General features: G+C 40.0%; 5 protein-coding genes across 5 annotated transcripts; 1 reads left to right on the top strand and 4 right to left on the bottom strand.

The window, feature by feature from the left end:
- Positions 1-5,242: 5,242 nt before the first annotated feature.
- Positions 5,243-6,447, bottom strand: MELLADRAFT_103982 (uncharacterized protein; the record flags this gene model as incomplete). Its single annotated transcript, XM_007406845.1, has 3 exons — positions 5,243-5,299; positions 5,516-6,296; positions 6,371-6,447. 3 exons carry the CDS (start codon positions 6,445-6,447, stop codon positions 5,243-5,245), a joined length of 915 nt encoding a protein of 304 aa, XP_007406907.1.
- Positions 6,448-8,620: 2,173 nt separating this feature from the next.
- On the bottom strand, positions 8,621-10,623 carry MELLADRAFT_55312 (uncharacterized protein; the record flags this gene model as incomplete). Its single annotated transcript, XM_007406844.1, has 11 exons — positions 8,621-8,937; positions 9,023-9,184; positions 9,260-9,327; positions 9,405-9,497; positions 9,571-9,609; positions 9,683-9,710; positions 9,791-9,858; positions 9,942-10,088; positions 10,186-10,269; positions 10,352-10,369; positions 10,460-10,623. 11 exons carry the CDS (start codon positions 10,479-10,481, stop codon positions 8,896-8,898), a joined length of 771 nt encoding a protein of 256 aa, XP_007406906.1.
- A 2,264-nt stretch (positions 10,624-12,887) lies between these two features.
- MELLADRAFT_34310 (uncharacterized protein) lies at positions 12,888-13,599 on the top strand (the record flags this gene model as incomplete). Its single annotated transcript, XM_007406855.1, has 2 exons — positions 12,888-13,151; positions 13,240-13,599. The coding sequence occupies 2 exons, from the start codon at positions 12,888-12,890 to the stop codon at positions 13,597-13,599; spliced, it is 624 nt and encodes a 207-aa protein (XP_007406917.1).
- A 192-nt stretch (positions 13,600-13,791) lies between these two features.
- MELLADRAFT_71195 (uncharacterized protein) lies at positions 13,792-14,577 on the bottom strand (the record flags this gene model as incomplete). The annotated part of the gene is made up of 2 exons (XM_007406843.1): positions 13,792-14,291; positions 14,376-14,577. 2 exons carry the CDS (start codon positions 14,490-14,492, stop codon positions 13,956-13,958), a joined length of 453 nt encoding a protein of 150 aa, XP_007406905.1.
- Positions 14,578-17,213: 2,636 nt separating this feature from the next.
- Positions 17,214-17,885, bottom strand: MELLADRAFT_95376 (uncharacterized protein; the record flags this gene model as incomplete). Its single annotated transcript, XM_007406842.1, has 1 exon — positions 17,214-17,885. One exon carries the CDS (start codon positions 17,883-17,885, stop codon positions 17,214-17,216), a length of 672 nt encoding a protein of 223 aa, XP_007406904.1.
- Positions 17,886-21,437: the final 3,552 nt, after the last annotated feature.

The raw sequence follows: 21,437 nt of genomic DNA, 5'->3' as shown, positions 1-21,437 counted from the left end.
CTCAATCTCAACAGGGAAATTGAGCACAAAACGCGAGAAACATTATGATATAGAAAAGATCATTGATACTTATGAAGATACTCAAAAGAACAATATTTGCCTATGCAATTAGCTTGTTACAGGAAGGCTATCATTTCAATTGTTGTCGGCTTCAGGTAATTTCCTTGGCCGGCTTGCCTTACGCTTTGTAATATTGTCTTGCGTCTTCAGCTCGTTCCTTGGCCGACCTCGCCGGCGCTTCTTGATATTGTTCCGGCTGATTCACTTGGCCGGGGCTTCTTTACCGCGTTCCCGCCTTTGGCTGATTCCTTTGGCCGGCGCTTCTTTACAGTGTTCCCGTCTTGGGTTATTGTCTTTGGCCGGCCTCGCCCGCGCTTCATGAGTGGTGGAGAGCTGCTGTCTTCATCTTTTTGCACCTTTTGCATTTATGAATCAAAAAAAACCAATTCAGATCAAGAGAAAGAATAAAAATCAAGAAAGGCTACGAATTTACATCATGTATGGCTTGTGTAGTCCTCGGCCCACCATGCCCACACTTCTGGCCTGATTGAGCTTTGCTTGCCTCACCAATTATATCATGAATAGGAACAGGGTTGGACTTGAGTTGATCATTGAAAATCTGGAATTGCGATCGATAGAATTCACATTGTGACTTCATCTGTGGCATTTATAAATCCACAGAAAAACGATTCAAAGTTCAGGTCAGTTCCAGGCGTGAACAAGTCATGGGGGAAACATAGGTCTTCAGTTGAAAAGGGTCAGAACAGCATTACCTTGTGTGCCTCGCTTTGCATGTGTTCTTCTGGCGTTTCAAGCAGCTTCATCTTTGATTGACATAGGAAACAAGTACAACCAAATATGAATTTTGTTGGTTCTAAATCAAGAAATTCGTCATTTCCAGAAACGGAGGTTGTCATTTCAGCAGTATTGACTTCTTGAGTATTCACTTCTCGAATCTTTGCAGATGATAGTTGTAGTCGAATTAAGGTAGGTGAGCTGCTGGATGAGGTTGTCACTTTACCTGGATTGATGACAATTGGACGTATAAATCATGTCAGTGATCACTTCATATCAGGATGACAACCACAGAAGAAGAAACAGAAAATACTTGGATTAGCTGTATCAACACTTTTGACAGTGTGCAAGTTTTTGGTGAGTTGATTATTGAGAGTCTCCATTGATTTTGGCTCATTGTTTTTGAGGATGTTTCCATTAGCTGTATCGACAGTTTTGACAATGTGCAAGTTTTTGGTGAGTTGATTATTGGGAGTCTCCATTGATTTTCGCTGATTGTTTTTGAGGATATTTCCATTAGCTGTATCGACAGTTTTGACAGTGTGCAAGTTTTTGGTGAGTTGATCATTGAGAGTCTCCATTGATTTTGGCTCATTGTTTTTGAGAATATTTCCATTAGCTGTATCGACAGTTTTGACAGTGTGCAAGTTTTTGGTGAGTTGATTATTGAGAGTCTCCATTGAGTTTCGCTCATTTTTTTTGACGATATTTCTATTAAGGCTATAATTCACTTTGATAATGAAATCGGATCCTTCAGGAGCTGAACCATCAGGATCTAACTTAACTAAGTCCCCTCCTAGTGTCCGGGGGAAAAAAACACAACAAACCCCGGAGGCACGGAGGGGACTTACATGTTATAACAGTTTTCTTGGTGACAAGGGAAATTGACTTTTGGTGGTAAAAAAGGGTCCACAAATAAAACTTTTTTTTACAATTGTGAAATTCCTTGTGTTTCTAGTATGATCTGCGCCTGCTTCTTGCGCTTCTTTCCCCCGATTCAGAAAACCCTTTCTCCTTTGAGAGAAAAAGTTTTAATTGGGCTCAAAAAGGTCTCTTTTCGAGTTTAGGGTTTCTGATTTGCTGCGAGGTTACAGTTGTTGTCTGCATATGTAATCTTGTAACCAAATTTGGAAACCATCAAAACCGCATGCCTTGATGGGTTCCGATATTGCCTAACTCTGACTGGACTGCTGCCTAGCCATCTCACAGGACCATCTCCTGATGAATCATCTCAGCAGGTACAGTAGAATAGAGCCCGGTGATTGAGGGGTAGACCAACCAGGCTGGCAGGGCAAGAACTCTGGCTAGCTAGGCAGGAAGCACTCGATTAATGAAGAACGACTGACCACTATCATTTGTTGTACATACTTTATATCTTGTGTCTCGCTTTTTCATTGGCTTTTGTCTCTGGCCCGTTTGTTTTCCCTCTTCACTTTTGTCTTGTTCCACAAATACCCAGCTTTCTCTCTTCAATTGTTAACTACTCAATAAAATTCTTGCTTTTATTCTTCCCTTTTTTCGTGTTCGATAACGGCCTGCTTCTCTTCTCCTCTTCAATTTTCGACTACTCATTCAAATATTTGCTTTCATTGTTTGATTTCTTTTTCTTCAATAAGTCCAACAAAGCCCTTTCTTATCATTTGCGATTTGTTACTGTCCAATCAAGTCCTGCATTTGCTCTCTTGTATAGTTTGATTCCCATTAATCAAAATCTTTTAAAATCAAAACATGTCGTCTACAAATGTATCAAACAATACCTTGCCAGCTATTGATGAACCCCAAGAAGCTCAACATGCGCAAGAAGAACAACAAGACCCCAAAAGTTCGGGAAAATCAAAAAATCGTACACTTGATATATGTGATTACATCCAAAAGCTTGGGTCAAATCCAAAAAAATTCTTACAAAATTTACTGGATTCTACCAAACCCGAGATTATCAAGAGACGTCAATTTTGGGGAACATCAACTGGCTGGGCTTCGACCGAGCAGATCTTACTTGGCATCAAGAGACGAATCCTCGACGGATCCGATCAGACTGATGTAGAAAGATGGAATAATTTCATTCTGAGAGAGGTGAATGATTTTTCCTGAAACAGCTCAGCAATCCGATGGTTGTGTCCAGAAATTTATACTGACAAGCTCTGAAATTTTACAGGCAAAGTTCATCGTCAATCAAGAAGAGTTGCCACGAGGTGCAGGTCCTGAAGGCGGATTCTACAGTTCCAATAAAATTGATGAATCCTTTTTGGAGCCAAACGCAGAGGAAGCTAGAGCAGTTCTCATCCGGGAGAGCATGCCCTTCCTCCATGCGTTAATTTACTCAAAAATCGAACAAGCCAATAATGCTCGTGATCTACTCCGATTAAATAATGTGGTGAAAGAAACGAGCAAACAAGGTGTAGTCGAACAAAGCAGTGACCGGCTGGAGGTCTCTGCTGAGGATCTTGAGGAAATCTCACATTCGGTCTTGATGGATAACAGGAACTTGGACTCCCACCGACTCAAAGAAGTACGTGATTACATCGCATTGACATATCATTCCGACACTTGATCTGATACTGACCTTGGTGAACACCAACCATAGATTCCGGTGGTGGTTTTGTCTATGATTGCATATGCTTGCAATCGACGCTTCAATGCATTGCAGTTACAGAATTCAATCTCCTTTGTTGCATGCGGCGTCTCTGATCGTGTGAATGACTACTTGCACTTCCTGGGGTTGGCATCTTCAAGACAGACTGCACTTTCGGCTATGGACACTTTGGGCCTTGCTGCTCAAAAGGCGATCAAAGTTTTATGCTCTAAATCTTACCCGATTCGACCTTTCTTGGTACTTGATAACATTGACATCCAAGCTCGAGTGCATGATCCTCGTCTTGAGAAGACCACGAAGATGTTTCATGGTTCATATGGATACTTGCATGTCCTTCCACACCATCTAGTCAAAGACATCGACTACAGCGAAACTAGTGTTGATAGCCTTTTGAAATATATTCGCCAAAGCCAAGATCGGCCTCTGGAAATCTCTGATCTTCTTCCTAATGAAGACGAAAGCAATCATTGGGAAGCAGTACTCAAGTCTCAGCTCGCAACAGCCTTCTTGAATTATGTAATCAAGAAAGATTCATCAGGCTACAAGTGCTCAAAAACATCTCTGAATACATCACCACCCCCAATCGACCCGATTGAAATGTATAAACCCCATATCTTGATGCTGAAGATGATGAGTGCGTCAGATAACTCGGCTTCGGGAGTTTCTGAGATGCTCACCCAGTGTCATATGCAGACCGGTCAGGATTCGGCGTCCTTCAGTCAAAGTTTACAAGTCATTGAGGGTGATATGGGGACTTGCCTTAATTTCGAATCCCTCATCCGTCAACGCTTTCCTGCAGGCCATAAAGAAGAGGCTCTACAGAATGTTCTGAACCTTCCCGGCCTGTCGCATACCCTTTGGAACATCGCCAGCAAAGTCTTGAGTCACCATTGGGGAGATTCAAATGATTCTTCGGATACAGGGCTCCATCGGACTGCTGCTGCACTTGGAATGAAGACCGATAAGCAACCATCTCAGCAAGACTTCAACTCATTGATGCAAGTGATTCACAAAGGACACACTGCAACGATGGTATTTTTGCTAAAGTACGTACAACCTATCTTTCCAAATACTTGTCATCTTCCCTTCCAATGTTGATTAGATCTGACATGGCCTTTCGAACCCAGACAAACGATCGAAGCATGGCCAAGCAAAGCGAGGCTGGAGTTTGACCGGCCTGGTGTAGCTCAATCGGTAATTGACAAATGCTACAACCAGTATTTCACTCGCGAATCTTTGCACAAGTCTTCAAATACTGGAGATTGGACAATGTACAAGATGAGCCTACGACTGCGCGACTTTGCTTCAATTGTTGAGGGTGATAAAGCAATGAGATCCGGTGACATTGGACGAGTCTTGTTGATGTGGAAGAGGTGGGCGGTCATGGCACAGGGAATTACTGGACTCTCACATTACGCCATACACCTCCCACGCTTTATATCGATACTCGAGCGAGACTTACCAAAAAATCTGGCGAAAGCAATCAAGCACTCACTTCTTATTCCATCCAGTGGCCGAGACGGACATTGGGTAGCCAAGGACTTCTATCTTGAGATTCAGAATTATTGGCTCAAGTATTTTTTCAACAACTCGGTAAGCATCTTCGGTTTACCGTTATACGAAACCTGATTAATACACTGACTCATGTTTCTGACGACAGGGGCAAGGGACCAAGATCGATCGACTCATGGAGAGGTTCTCCATTATCATTCCACTGGTTAGTGATTCTAGTCTAGGTTTAAGATCAGTTCCTCATTCTTATCATTTGTAATATTTCACAGCTACGTAAACAGATACAACAATTGAAAGAACGGTCTGGCCTCAAGGACATCTATCAATCCAATGCTAACATGATCACACAACCTTCGCTCCAATCGTTTTTACACATGGCGCAAGTGCACATGTGTGATACTGAAATCAACCAGAACAGTCGAGATACAGATGATAATGACGAAGTCGATGATATCGAAGCTCTCGGAATAGGGAAACTTAAAAACATCTTGAAGGAAGAGGCGAGGAAGAAGATACCATCTCGATTCATTTGGGGTTCTATGAAGGAAAGAAACGCAGAACGTGATGAATTCCATGGATCAGATGATGATCCGTAGTACATAAGATTGGACTGACAATGCTATGAAGCTCCTGTTGCCTCTTTTTGAGTTTCATATCCCTCTCGATCTGTTTTTCAATTTCCTTTTGTTTCCGAAGTCGCTTCCGATCTGCAATCCCTGCTTTTTTGATGTCACTTGCTATTTTCTTGAGTCGCATCTGTTCTCGGTGTTCTTCTTCAATTAGATTTGAATCAAGAAACTCTTGATCAAGCCTGATCTGTTCATCCGCTAGGTCTTGTTGATGCTGGTGATAGACTGGCGATTGTAACCATAAGTTTATACACTCGTTCACCAAAGCGAATTGTCCGGGTACAGTTTCACCACCGAGAATTTCTCGTAAGAAAATACCATTATGAACAGCCTCATGGTTTTTGACTATTTGCCATGCATCTTCGCGATCAAAAAGCCATTCTGACATCATGTGAGAACCACTTGGATAATATTGTTGAAAAAGAGCCTCGAACTTGCCCACAAGTATGACAGCGAGGTCGATCATTGGAACACTTAGCCGGATTGAGTCGTTGTGCTTGCATATGACTGGAATATCTCCAGAAAACTTGCGCTTTGTGATCTTTTTAGGGAATCCGAATCGACTGACATCTTCAGGTTGTGTAGGTGAAGATTTCAGGAGGGAATCAAATTCTTGGGCCTTTGTAAACGGCAGCAAACGTATAATCCGGGCGCATCCTTGAGGATCACATTGAGAACATCTACACTGACGCATCTTGAGGGCCGCTTCGCGTTCGAGCTCTTCAAGATATCCAGGATCCGACAGACTGACTGGTATGTACCCTTTCCTTTGAAATCATATGAGATACACAAACATTGTCAGACTTCCCAACACATAAGTGACCGAAAACGATTGACTTACAGATTATCTACTGAATAGGCTACTCGAAGACAACATGGAGTCACTCGATGAGCATGCATTCGGTCTTCATCATTCATGTTGGGGCTGACTTGTATGTCATCCGGCCTGTTCTTTCCTGGGGACATGATTGGCTGAACAAGATGAATGACCAGGCCATCCTCACCATCACGCCCAGCTCGACCTGCCATTTGATTCGATTCGGCTGGGTCCATTGCCCCCAAGATGATCACTATCCTGACCCGTGTCCAATTTTGCCCCAATCCAAGAGCCGAAGTACAAGATAAGATTGGAAACACTCCATCTGCATAATCTTGAACACGTTTGACCTGATCTTTTTCTCCGGTTACTGAGTGATACCGTCTGATAAAGGTACTATTTCCATTGCATGAATCATCAGGCTCTCCACGTGCTTTACATACAACATCAACAACGGTTCCGGTCGCGTTTCGAGTTCCAGAATAGATCAAAGTTGGTATTATATCTTCATTAGAGATGACAGATGACCGAGCGAACAGAGATTCAAGGTCTTTGGCTGAATTTAATGGGCGAGTAAGGTACAAGCGAATGAAGCGATTCTCGGGTCGTGTCAATTCACCTTGTATGACAGTCATGTTCTTCGGTACAATCTTCAAGCTGGACTGTATTGCTCTGATCGCAGTTGGTCGACATGTTGCAGACATCAGGAGAAGCGGAACTCCGTCTGTGGCCATGAGCTGCTGGCCAAGATTACCATAGGACGGCCGAAATTGGCCCACATCTTCGGGTATGACATGTGTAGAATAGCCTCTTGATTGTCCGGAAGCCTGAAGTCCCCAGAGATAGATGCAATGGGCTTCATCGACAACTTTCAAGATGAGATGCCGCTGAAAGTCCTTAGAATGATATAGTGATTGGAACGCCTCGCTATTGAGAAAGATTTCTGGACTCTGTAAGAGTTCCAGTGTCAGTAACAGTCTGACCAACAAAAGCTACCAAGTCTGTCATCTATAAGGCATCACTTACCAAGTAAATGAAAGAATAAGCATGTTCTTTCAATTTGGACAATACTTCTGGGCTGAACGTGGTCTTTGTGAGATTAATTGCCTGAATCCCAATTCGACTCTTCTCCAAGACCTGAGATCAATCAAAGGTCAGATGCAATCTTCAGTTATCAAAGAACTTATACATGTACTGACCTGATTGTTTCCGAGGGCATCCAATGGGTTCAAGACCAAGACAACAGGTTTCTTTACCTTGGCGAACATGTGGAAGAACAGTTCCGGAACTCGGCTCTTTCCGTAGCCCGTCCCAGCCAAAAGAAACGTATCATCACCGTTGACAAGGCTGACTGTGGTGTCGATTTGAATCTTCTTCGCTTCTTGATTAGCGTACTTCTCTTTGAAGCGGAGAGAAACTGCTTGTTGCTGCTCCACTGTGCTGGATTGCAGCAGCTTTTTGGTCAGTGTCGGGGTTTCGATCTTCAAAGTTGGGATTGATAAACCAATGTCGAGGATGTCAGAGAGCTTGACATCCTTCTCTGCATTGCTTCGAGTTCGGATTTGGGACACAGGCATGTTCTCACACAATAAATGGCAGGGATTGATATATTAATACAAATGTAAATCTGACACTTTTATGATGGTCAATTGATCACGGGAAATCTGAGAAGTTTACGTAGGGAAATTGACCAATGATATGTGGATATGATTGGGTTTTATGATGGAAAAATGATAAGTGGGAAATTGGGTACAATGAAATAGTGAAAAATCGAAGAATGTACGATGATAGACAATTGATATGTTAATTCCGTCAAGGTACAAGAGCACATGCGGATGACCCAATCTGAAAGATCTTGACAGACCCTTTTGAAATTCCGTGTTTCAGATGGATGTGTTACAGAACACGTACTAATAGCCGCAGTCGCGACTTTGGAAACTTGGAAAGAGACCTTTTTGAGCCCAATTAAAACTTTTTCTCTCAAAGGAGAAAGGGTTTTCTGAATCGGGGGAAAGAAGCGCAAGAAGCAGGCGCAGATCATACTAGAAACACAAGGAATTTCACAATTGTAAAAAAAAGTTTTATTTGTGGACCCTTTTTTACCACCAAAAGTCAATTTCCCTTGTCACCAAGAAAACTGTTATAACATGTAAGTCCCCTCTGTGCCTCCGGGGTTTGTTGTGTTTTTTTCCCCCGGACACTAGGAGGGGACTTAGTTAAGTTAGCACAAAAAGGCTCAAAGCACAAACCATACCTGAAAAAACGCAGAAAACAAACAATTCACAATCTACTTTTGCAAAACAAAAGAAATCACCATTGATAACTTCACTCATCTACATCTCAATCTCTTCATTCTTAATAACAACAAAAGAATTGCACACTATATATATAACTAATTTTTACTTTTTTTTTCTTCTTGATGGTTAGGTTCAACATATACATACTTTGATTTGATAAAGAGAAAAAGCGAGACATTGCAAAGACAAAGTAAAACGAGGCAGAAGAAAGATTTTAACGATCGATGGAAAAAATCGTCATCATAGATTCTTTTACCATACTAGGTTACCACCATCAACAAAATATTCACCTCCCTAAAATCACATTCAAAAGCATAAAAGTGAGCTTCCTATCTATGGATCCTGGAATATAGTCTGTCTCCAGAGAAAAATCACATACAGTCATGTAACTGGCTCGCTTGGAAAGAAGAAGAATAGCCTGTCCAGCCATCTCTTCGGGTTCGGCAAACCTCTTGAGTGGTACTCCATCAGCTTGAAACTCACGAAGTTTAGCATCCATATGAGAAGTTTGATCGGTTTTCACATATCCTGGGGACAGCATCTAAGGATCACAAGATTGCAAGACGAGTAAGTATAAGAGCAACACATATAAAGTAGCGAGCGAAAGGTAACAGACGTTGACTCGGATTGAATGGTCTGCCCATTCAGCTGCCAAGCACTTTCCAAGGTTAGAAACGGCTGCCTCTGTACATCCACGATCAAAAGAATTTCATTGGTCAGTTATTAAAATCAGCAGTGCAGTTGAAGAGATTCAAACTGACTTGAAGAGTTGTAGAAACATTGGGTGAGTGGTCGGTTGCAGATTTGAGAGCTCATCGAAGAAGTGATGACGATGCTTCCTTCCTTGAATCCAGCTAAAATGACCACCACAATGTTAGATGTAAGACCCCTCTACAAGAATTTGAAACTTTATAGCAAGTATCTTACCATCAACCCATAGCTGGGCAGCAGCTTGAGCGGTGTTGACTAAAGAGAGAGAGACCAAGTAGAGATCTTAGCCATAGATACGTTGGTTGAATTTTTAAACTCGATGACTTACAAACACCGAAAACGTTGACGTCGAAAATCTAGAGCAACGAAACCAAAAAGTGAAAATGAGCGAGGCTTGAGGAGAGGGATGATCAAAGGCTTTCGAATGATTGCATACTTTACTAAAGTCATCCTTAGTGTACTTTAAGGCCTCTCGCACAACAGAAACACCTGCGTTGGCAATCACTAAAAAAAGAGAACCATAATACATTTGAATATATGCGTTCACCTCTTCAAGTTCGACCGAATCGAGATAGACTTCAACTTACATCCAGTCACAGGTCCCATTTCAGAGTTAATTTTCTTAAACACTTCTTTTACCACCTCTTGTTTTCCAACATCACATTGGTAAGCACGACATTTGATATCGAATTTCTTTGCGATTTCACTTGCTCGATCATCAGCATCTTTGGCACCTGTTTAGAATTTGACATAAATTTTGAAAGCATAGGCGCTCAGTTATGATTGATAGAATTCAAAATGATGAAAATAATGAGAGTGAAGTAAACTGACTATTGTAGATGATTGCAACTGATGCACCAGCTTCAGCACAAGCTTCTGATAAGGCAAGACCGATACCTCGGTTCCCACCAGTGACTGATCAGAACCCCAAGAAAAGAAGAATGAATAAAAACTTGTTGACCGATAAACCAGATGAATTAAAGAACTCTCAACTCACCAATGATACATTTATCCTCTGGAGAAGTGATAGGTAAAGAAGGTAAACAGAATGATTTTTAATGAATCAGAATGACTGTAAAGCTGATGTTAAACGAAGAAGACTCACTGAGATCGATTGTGAAAGGCATGATGATGAAGATGTAATATAAGTAGATAAACTGGAAATCAAGGATGAGATTGATAAGAATTTAGATTGTCTAGTGGAGAAAGGATTTAATAGGACTGATGATGAATTGAAGTTTGTAGTGAAAGGGAAAGAACAAATTCTTCTCTTCAAAAGCTTTTTAGTTTATGAATTGATTCAATTTTCAAATTGGAGAATCTTTAATTATGAGATAGCGAGAGAGAGCCAAGTGATGATTTTATGATGATTGATTGTGAGTCAATAGAAATTCGAAATATCTTATTTTCTCTTTTCAAAATCAAAAAAAAAACACTCTTCTATCCAATTGATCATTAAACTCTTTATATACTCTTTATAGAAAGTTTTGTAAAACCTATCTCAAACGTTTCTTTTATCTTTTTTTTTTGTTCTATTGAATTCAATTAAAATTTCCTTTTTTAAAACCTCATCAAAAGATTACAAAGCTTTACTTACAAAGAATCAAAAAGAAGTTCAAAATCAAATCGGAACTCATCGGATTTAGTGATTTGATTGATTTGGGTAAGTACAATAGTCTTTTTTGATGATGACGTCAATTGATTTGTTTTAGAAATTGTCTTTTTTGGGGACGAAACTTTAGATTACCATTTTCAGATTTCGATACGTTGATTCGAATTGGAACATATTCAAGTCTACACACTCAAACTTGAATGGTTGTCTTCAGAATACATGCCACATCTTCATCGTGAATGGCATGGCTTTTGCTGTGCTTGAAGGTATGTGTATGTAAATCAGATCAGAAGTTCATCATGATCATTTTGAAACTCTAATCCATGAAATCGATCAAATCCACCTCAGTCAGCTCTCATCTGTGATTCGAATCGACTGAGTCTTTTGATGTAGCACAGCAATTCTCTAATTCATATGTATTGCACACGTGGTAACACTCCTCACTGATTGACTTTCTTCACGCTTGCTCAGAGTCAGATGGTATCGTAAGCTATCGTGAGCCATTGAATGCTACTTTCAAAATGACATCACTTTTCAAAAAAAATGATGAAACTTGCTTCGTACGCCACTTCGTACGCCACTTCAACAGTTCCTCATCTGAAATCCGATCCATTCAATTTCAATCCTGCGTGATCATTCTTGAAATCTTACATAAGCTCAGAAAAGCTCTGAAACGAGTTTGAAAGGGTCATAGAAAGATATCAGCAGTGCTTCGCAGTTTATGAGAGTCTTGATACTCCACTTCATCGTTTTATTAGATTCCTACTTATAAATTCATCACTGCTGAGGTTGAGTGAGTTTGACATCAAGCGGCATCTTATTGGGAGGCAGGGCATCCTCGTCAGCAGCAGTCATACACTCATGGGTCTGGGTCAGGTCAAGCATAAAAATGCTAGGATGATCATACCACGATAAAGTTCATTATCGGGTACCAATCGCACTCCAAAAAAATCATTACTGGGTACCAATTGCAAACCAAAAACCTCAACAAAAAGAATCCAAAGAAAGACAATAAATGTAGTTAGAAACACTTGCAAGCAATCCCCTAAAAAACCCCATCCTAATCATGATCTTTTACAAGACCAAAAAAAAAAGATGAAGTAGGAAAAAGCTCCAGACAAACAAGTAAGAATTCAAACTTAGATTTCATCTTACGCAGAGTTGACTCGAATCACGACTATCCTTCACCTTGGTAGAGGTGGTTGATGATTTTTGATTTCTTTTTTATAAAAAAAGAATTGATCAGAACTGATGGTTTTCTTCGTCATTAAAGAGAGATTAAAAAAACAATAAATTAATTTCAGGTTTTTTTCTTTCTTTTAGAGGAAAAATCAGTAATGATCTTAATCATCTAGTCGAGCGCCTTAAGGACTGCGTTGGGGGATGAAGGAGGAAAAGGATGGCAAGAGAGAGTGAAAGGGTTTGGGGATGGATTTGAGCTTATGTGATTGGATTGAAGGAGGATTGGATTGGTTCGGTTTCGGAAGTGGAAGGGCAAGAGAGTAAGGAAGATTCGGATTGGATTGAGGTTCGATCGTTCATGGACTCGAAGTGAAGATGATGAAGATAATGTTTTGCATATCTGGCGTTGAACCTTTGCGTGCAGGCCAGCAGTTGATCGGATGATGAACATTGGAGTCGAGACCTTTTGCTGGTTTTATACGATTCTGATTGGCAAATTGACTTGATGGCTAGATTGTGGTTGGGTATGCAGTGTAGGTGTAGCATGTAAAGTAAGGCTAATATGCTAATAATGAGTTATTTTCCATCTCCACTCTATCCAAGAATTTTTGCAACCATGAGGCATCAAAATCGAATAATCCAACCAAGATAATCAACAAGATACCCAAGAAGATAATCAATTCCAATCAGTAATCCACAACAAATCACCGAAAAAGGAAAAGAAAAAGCAAAAGAAAATATGAACCCAGAAACCGAAGAAGTCGAATCAGATTCAGGAACCGAAGAAATCAATTCGACCCCAAGAAACTTACCAAATATCTTAATCACCGGAACTCCCGGAACAGGAAAAACCACACACTGTGAATTATTAATGACATCTAATTCATCATCTAATGAACCACTAGGAATCCGTTCAATAAATATTGGTGAATTTGTTAAAGAGAATGAGTGTCATCAAGGTTGGGATGATGAATGGCAATCGTTTATTGTAGATGATGATAAAGTGAATCCATCATTCTTAATCCAAACCCCCCGCCAAAAAAATCTGATGTTTTGTTTTCCCCCAAAAAAATTGTCTGATTGGATTTTAGTTATTAGACGCACTAGAACCACATTTCACATCCACCCAAGGAGGTATTATCCTAGACTGGCATTCATCCTGCTTATTTCCCGAAGACTGGTTCGATCTGATCATCGTCTTACGTACACCACATAACAAGTTATGGGATAGATTAGAAAGAAGAGGTTATCATTTAAACAAAATTCAAGAAAACAATCTGGCTGAGATCATGGGTGAATGTTTTAATGAAGCGATTTCAAATTATAATCATCAAATCGTTATTGAATTAAATTCGGATCTCATTGACGAGATTGATGAAAATGTTAATAGGATCTTGGCTTGGATTCATAATTGGATTAAAGATCATGCTTCTGATACTGTTACTACTTGAAATTTCAAACCTTCTTTATAAAAGGAACTTGGGGAATTTTCTTATTTTATATTCGTCATGGTCTATCTAGGGGTCTTTGCCTGTTGTTACAAAATGTGTATAAACTTTTTTATATAGAAAACCCTAGTTGTGATTTTTGCTTAAAGGAAATCAGATCAGCAAACTGTTCTCAATGAAAAATTGCACAGATTTGCTTGCTGTCATTTTGTTTTTTTATTAATGTTAGAGATAAAATGGTAGTGCTACAAGTTGACAATTTTTCCAATAGATTCTATCTATTCACAAATAACTAAAAACCAGAACCCAATGAATACCTCAAAAAAATCAAACAAACAAAGGAAAAAATCAAATTGCTTTTATTTCCTTTTCTTAACGATCCTACCACCATTCTCTTTCTCCCTACTACTCTCCTCAGTTCTTTTCTTAAGATTAACCGATTCATGAGTTCCCATATGTCTAAGCAGTTGATCAGATCTACCAAACTTTTTCTTACAAACCTTACATTCATGATTCTTTAAACCTAGATGAGTTTTCAAATGTTTAGAAAGGTTTGAAGATTCACTAAAGCTTGCTAAACATCCTTCTATAGTACACTTAAACGGTTTGTCTCCTGTATGAATTCGTTTATGAATCGTTAAGGCTGATTGTAATGCAAATGATTTTGAACAACCTTCAAATGTACATTTATATGGCTAAATGAAACCAAATTATCATCATCAGCATTATTCAAACCTTTTTCGGGGGATCATTCAATTCAATAGATTCAAAAATCTTACCTTTTCATTCGTATGTGTCCTACGATGTTGTACCAAAGTAGCCATCTCACCAAATCTCTTTTCACACATCTCACATTCAAATGGTCGATCTCCAGTATGAGATTGTAAATGTCTCATCACCTTTTGTCTTTGATTAAAACATTTTCCATTTCCTGAACATCCTTCCCAAAGACAAGTATAAGATGATTTACCCGATCCGATATGAGCCGTTGAGATATGTTCTGTAAGTTCAGATGTGCTGAGGTAACTATGACCTTTACAGGCTTTCCAATTACAGTGGTACAGTTTTTTGGCTGACAAAGTGGCACGCTCCTGTGTATTTCGTGATGATGGTCGTTCGGTTAGCTCGGTTTGAACAGTCGAACTAGGTGTTGGAGTAGTAGAAGCGAGAGATGGTGTTGAAGGGAGTATATCGGTAGTTCTAGTGAGGTTGTTGAACATTTCTTGTGCATTGATAAGGGAATTCAGATTCGAAGGAGGTGAGTGTGGTCTAGTTTGGATTGCGTCTGGTGTAGCCTGACTTTTGAGCTGAGAGGGATCCTGATTTTGATGAACAGAATCAGGACAGCGGAAGTGATCGAGTGGTGGAAATGAACAAGTAGCAAAGAGATGCTTCATTTGATCGGAAAGAGACTGAGGAAGGCTCGAAGTATGAGGCGAAGAAAGTGAGTGGAGTAAAGCCGAGTCTAGATCAGATTGATACTGTTGAAGGTGAGATGTATGGTTCGGAGGATGACTGGCGGTGAAGAGATGAAGAGAGTTGACATGATTGATTAACTCTTGTTTTGACGTAAAGCTTGAATTGCAATGTTTCCATTGACATGCATGAAGTAGGGCTGGAGGTCTAGTAGGAATGATCATCGCCGGTATAGATTGATGTTGAGGATATGTCGTAACATTCTCGGAAGAAATTTGAGCGGGTGTGTTTGAGCTTTGTTGAGACGCCTGTGAGGTTCCTAAGAGGTCAAAACTGACATGATGAGATGGATGTGCATCCGCGTGATGAGTGGGTAAATTGTCGCAAGGTGTAGGTTCCTCGCAACAACAACATCTGATCTGAATGGTGAAAAAAGTGGAGCAAATGTCAATATGAGAGTTTTGTAAGAAAGTCAAAGGGAACACTTACGAGTTCTTCGAGTTCCTTGTTAATCCAAACGATATCTTCGCTCAAAGAGTCTGATGGATTGATGATTGGAGTTTGAGGAATCGAATTTGATCCAGATGAGACTGAGTCAATCAGATTTTGAATCGAGAGTTGAGATGGACTTTGAAGGTTGTTCTGAGAAGTGAGATTGATAGTTGAAGCTGGTAAACAATCAAGACACTGATGATTGAGTATAGGTGAAGCTGGACAACCATAATCACAACAAAAGCAATCCGATGAAGAATGATCGATGGATGGTAAGTTGAGTGAATTTGTTTCAAGTTTTTGAAGATTTGATTGAGAAGATTGAGAAGATGAAGATTTAGAAGATGAAGATGAAGCAGAATGGATGGGTTGAGATTGATGACAAGATTGATAATCCGAGAATGGTAAACAAAGTTCATTTGAACAACAGAATGTATCGAATAGTTTTTGATGTTCATGATCTAAATCTGAACAACAATCGAATGAAGCTGAGTTTGGATTAGGAGTAGTTAAGAATTCATCCCAAACTGAATGATGAGAACCAGTGCTAATCAGATCGGTTCTTGGTGATGATGATGATGATGATTGATTTTGATTTTTAGTTTCCATTGATGGATCTAACTTTGAATCGAATCGAATGAAATGATAAGTTGATTAGTTCTTCAGATCGATGACTACTGATTTCCTGATGAAGATAGAGTACTAGAATCTAATCTGTGGTGAGTCTGACTCTTGAGACTGATGAAGATGAAGATGATAAGATAACCTGCCAAAAATTGAGAACCCTACTGGTTACATCCTATATGTAAAACGTTTCTCCATTCACTGCGTATCCGCTATCCATCCCATTCGGATTTATCTACTTAACTATCACTCAAACATCTCCTCAAAACTTCATCATCATCAGACTACAATCTGATCCCAAAACAACCATGTAGCTTATCATCTTATTTCCATTCAATAAAACAGCAAGCACAACTCATCTAAGACTATATGCAGCTTTTGTGATATTTTCAAGCTACAATCTCTGATATTTTGTCTCTGAGGATGGACACACTCCATTTTCTTTTATCTGGGTCAGGTGAAATCAACATCCAAAGTCTCGGGGCCAAAGTTCTGTTTCTTTGATATAATAAACATTTCTGAAGGTGAAGTGGACATCTTGATGAGGTAGGCATTCATATTGAATAACTGTAGAGTCAAGTTTTGTGGCATATAAAAAGTTACATCCCACAGACCTACAATCAGCTCAAAGAGAAAAGATACCGCATACATATCACCTTGAGTCTGAGTCTACCTTGGACTTCATATCTGATATATCAAAGCATCATAGAACTGATATTTCCGCATGAGAAGAAAAAAGGTCATTAGTATTGGTTGGGACAAAGCAAGCAGTCTCAATTTAAATTGTATTTACAGTAAAACTCGAAAACAAGAACAAATGATCAAAAGGATGTATCCAAAGAAACAGAAGCATTAGAAATAGACTCGAGCAGATGAAGAGATCCTGAATCTGCAATCTGTTTTTCTACTTGACATCTTACTGAAAACGCTCTCAACTTAGCTTGAACAAGCCCTGCTCTCAACCGATGCTGATCCCATGGAGTCTACAAGATCTGTCTGAAAGGGTCGTGTCAAGAAAAATCAAAAAACCTTTGATGTTTTTGTTTTTTCGGTCTTTACAATTATTTGAGTCCCATTGAATCAATTCATCTCAGACATTTCATTACATACTTAGGCGCATAAGACACCACCCCCGCACACAAAATCATACTGAAGCCTATGGCAGTCTCTCCATCTGTGAAATCATTGAGGCCTCTCGATCCACCACCACAGTAGCAACAACCAGTTTTATATAATAACTCATGATCTTCATGATCATAGACTCGAATCTGTCCCCATATGCCATGAGCATCCCAATTTGTCTTTGCAATCGGGACAAATTCACCATTGCCCATGTAGGTGTAATCGAAGCCTGATTTCATTTGTCTTGCTTTTTTTTCAATGTGACGTAGTTCTTCAGCACTGTATGTTTTCATCTTTGTCATCTTAGGAATACTTGGCGCTTCGAGAGTGGTTTTTGCTTTGATAGTTGAAGTTTTACTTCCTAGAGCTGGAGCTGGGGCTGGAGCTGGAGTTGAAGCTGGAGTACCATGTTGTTTTCCAGCACGATTTCGAAGCATTCTCCGTGTATATTCAATGTTTTCTGGTAATCCTTCGTTTTTCTTTGTCCGATCATAATCTCCCAATAACTTGTCGTTTATCATGTACAATATATCTTTGGCTGCTTCGCCTGTTGCCATCCTGTGGTTCATCTCATCAATTCCCGTACTCCAAGTGATCGCGGAAACAGCACCAGATGGTGCACCAACCGGGACCATAGCGGATGGTGCGTGAGCTATACTTGATGTCGCGTGGATCTGGGATAACGCAGCGTACACCACGGGGCTGATGGCACGTGACGCTCACGTGAGACATTCAAACACATGCTGTCTACATCGTCATACCCGATGTGAGTTACACCTGCCAGCCAGCATGGGCTACACCCAGTCTGGTCACGTTGCTACAATGTGATGACTCACCCGACAAGCAGGTGAGTCATCTCACCTTGTTAAGGGTGTGAGGCAGGCTGCGTGACAACCAGGGGGGAAGATTGCACACCTGTACTGTACGGAAGTTGTATTGAGCTTGTGAGCATTGGCTCATCCCAGTGCTTTCCCAGCCTCGTGATGGCTGAATAAACACACCAGTTGAATCAGGCGGGGATGTTTCCAACCTTTGCTTGCTGAGTGCACACTATAACAATGATCTGATCTTTGCATTGACAAGGACTACATGTGGTAATTATAGAAACACAAATAACATGGAGAACAGTTAGAAAACAACAAAACTAAGACTAGAACTAAAACTAAAAATAGTCTGTGAGTGAAATTTGATGATTGATTGTAGTGCTTGATAATATGATTTGATGAACTGTTTCTATTGAAGAGGATCATTGAGCAATCAGCCAATGAGTTGATCAGTGAGAGATAAAAAAATGACACAAAGAAAGACCTACAATCTACGAGATCGATCCGGGTGTACGGGGCGATAAGAACCATGAGAACAAAAAGGAAGGGCAACATTGATATCTGGTCGAGAGGAGTCATGATAAATATATGAACAAATTAACAGAAAAGTACCAAAAGGTTAGTCTTCAACTTCATTGAGATATCAGAAGATTGTTCAAGCAGGGGGAGAAGAGGACTTACAAATGAAACAAACAGTCAAAGGGTTTGATGTTAACACTTCAAACAGGAGCAAACCATGACATCAAGCTTCACAGTAAATTGAATGAGATAAATATGAAAGAATGAAAGACTGACAAATGAAATAATCGATCAAAGGACTCCAATATGAATGGAACAGAACTAGAGTCAGCAAATATGAATCTGAAAAAATGAAATTTAAAAGAGTGTTTAGATAGAAAAGAAAGACTTGAATCCAGCCAACTGGTACCTATCAGAATGATGATTTATGCAAAGAAGTCGAATGAATGAGCGCCTCCAAGACAAAGGTGATCGATGTGATGTGATGACCCATGAGTGACGAAGGACTCGAGCGTAGACTGGGGCAGTGGACAAGGTGTAACTGTGGAGTCTGTGACATGTGTCTGTGACGTCATACTTGACAGCATGTGTACCCGGTTCTGAAAATGACACCGGGCTGTGACATTTACACAGCCTGCTTTTGGAAAAGCGGCCTTCGAATTTCAGGATCACTTTGGCCAACAGCTCTTCTTGATTGTTCTTAACCATTAAGCTAGCCCCATTGGGTAAGTCTTTTCTTCTTCTTTGTCATCCAACACTCTCAACTTGATACTAATAGCCTTGTATCTCAATTGTCTTTTGATTGTCTTCTAGGGTTTCAAAGCTATCATCGCCAGTTTGTATCAAAGTAGTTGCTCTCAGCTTTCACTTCCATTCATCTATTGGGTATACATGTTGATGTTCCAGGTTGTAAGTTTTTTGTTGACTTTTATCTTATACATACCTCTTATGTCTGTGTGTGATGCAAGCAACCCGTGTTTTTTGTGTTTTGTTCTTTTTTGATAGTGTCAATAAGGCTGACATATCTTTTGATAACAAAAATGTTCTCACTGTATAGCGTAATTAGGATACTTTTGTACAATATTGATGTAATTAGCATTTACGGATTCTGTTTTCAATAGGAATCTAAAATGTTCATAATCAGTTACAGTATGAACACAAAATAACCAATTGTGGAGATGCATCAGAAAAAAGAAAAGAAAAGGATCCCAGAATTGATCAATGGGCTTTTTCTTGTTTTGTGTACTTGTCTCGATTCACTTTGTGTTTTACACACATTAAAAAAATACCCATCTGCTCAGCACCCGACGCACATTTGGATGCTAGTTGTCCAAGCTGAGTGTGTGGATGGGAGGTTGTACTGACACATGCCGGCTCACGTGCCGCCCAGGTGCTTAGGACCCAAATCAGCTTGCATGACTGGCATCCAAGTTCATTCGTGTGCTGAGCACCTGGCTTTCAGGCCACGCTCACATGCATCAGCTCACCCGCTGCTCACGGCGAGCTCATATGTAGAACGGGTGGCAAGCTGGGGTGAGGGCCTCGTAGCCGCGGTCACACTGCTGCCACCTGTTCTACACAACCACTCGGCGTGGTCATACCCAACTTACGTTTCACGTGGTCCCAGTTCAAAGTCGCCCCGTGGTGTAGGTACAAGAAGGAATCCATAGGTATAATGCTAAGACCAGTTGTGTCAACATATTGCCAAAAACGTGGTTTCTTAATCACTTTTGTAAACAATTCACTAAACCCAAAACAAATATCAGCACTATTTCAATGTGGAAGCACTATAGAAAACGACGAAATATTATGCTTACAAAAAAAGTGTTTCAATAACGAGTGTAGCTCCAAGGCTTAAAGCTCACAACCGTCAGATGAGGGCCTCAGCAGCGAATGGTGAGTCTTCCAAAATGGCTTATCCGTTGAGACAAATTCTCGATTACTACCGCCAGACTTTGATGCGAACAATTACCATGAGGTCGAAAAACAGGTAGTTTCAAAAACAATTAGCGACATAAAGATCGGGCGCTTCGTTCAGCAGCCAGGGAAGATAGTTGAGCGAGGCTCACAGAACAATGACTCTGGAATGTTTGAAGCTTCAAGAATCGCGGGTCTAAAGAGTAAACAAAGCTATGGAAGATTGTAATGATTGAGTGTCCAAGACTTGAAGAATATCTAAGAGATGATGTCCGATGATGATCCGCATATGAATTTTAAATAATCAAGGTCAAGCAAGTGATTTTGTGTTAATGCAGCTCCACTCTGCTCTACTACAAGTACCACCTCAATTAGTTCAAGGAGTCTAAACAAATTGCTAACACGCGTTCATGTTTTATGATCGTGAGTTTCTGCAATAGATATGTATCGGTTAGATTGAATTCGACAAAATTCTTCATTTTATTTTGGGTTTCAAACTGGTTTGATCTTACAGCCATTGTAATATCTAATGGCAGATTTTTGAAAAGATGTGTCGTGACTGGTTTTTACTCTGGAAGTCCAAAAGTCGAAAAAAAGACGAATTTTTTCCATTTTCAGATTAAAGTGTATCGTGCTTCTTATAAGACGAGACAAACCCTTTCGCATTTCATCTTTCTTACGTTTTTCCAACTCTCTCTTTCCGGTTATTATCTTTTCGAAATGATTACCGGAAAGCCATTTATAATGGCGACCACATCATCCCATCCAACATCTTTCCCCAGATTTCGATCTATTTCAATTCCTATAACATCCGTTATATCCACATTCTCCTTTCGTCCATTCTTTAGCAAAAGAACCATTTGTGATCGTATGTTATCCGCTTTGGTTTCATAAAGTTTTCTATCTCTCAATTGATTCTATGCTCAT

This window comes from Melampsora larici-populina (genome assembly GCF_000204055.1).
Source record: "Melampsora larici-populina 98AG31 unplaced genomic scaffold MELLAscaffold_7, whole genome shotgun sequence".
Classification (NCBI taxonomy): domain Eukaryota; kingdom Fungi; phylum Basidiomycota; class Pucciniomycetes; order Pucciniales; family Melampsoraceae; genus Melampsora; species Melampsora laricis-populina.
The sequence above is the reverse complement of the archived record's forward strand: the minus strand, read 5'-3'. Positions and strand labels throughout refer to the sequence as shown.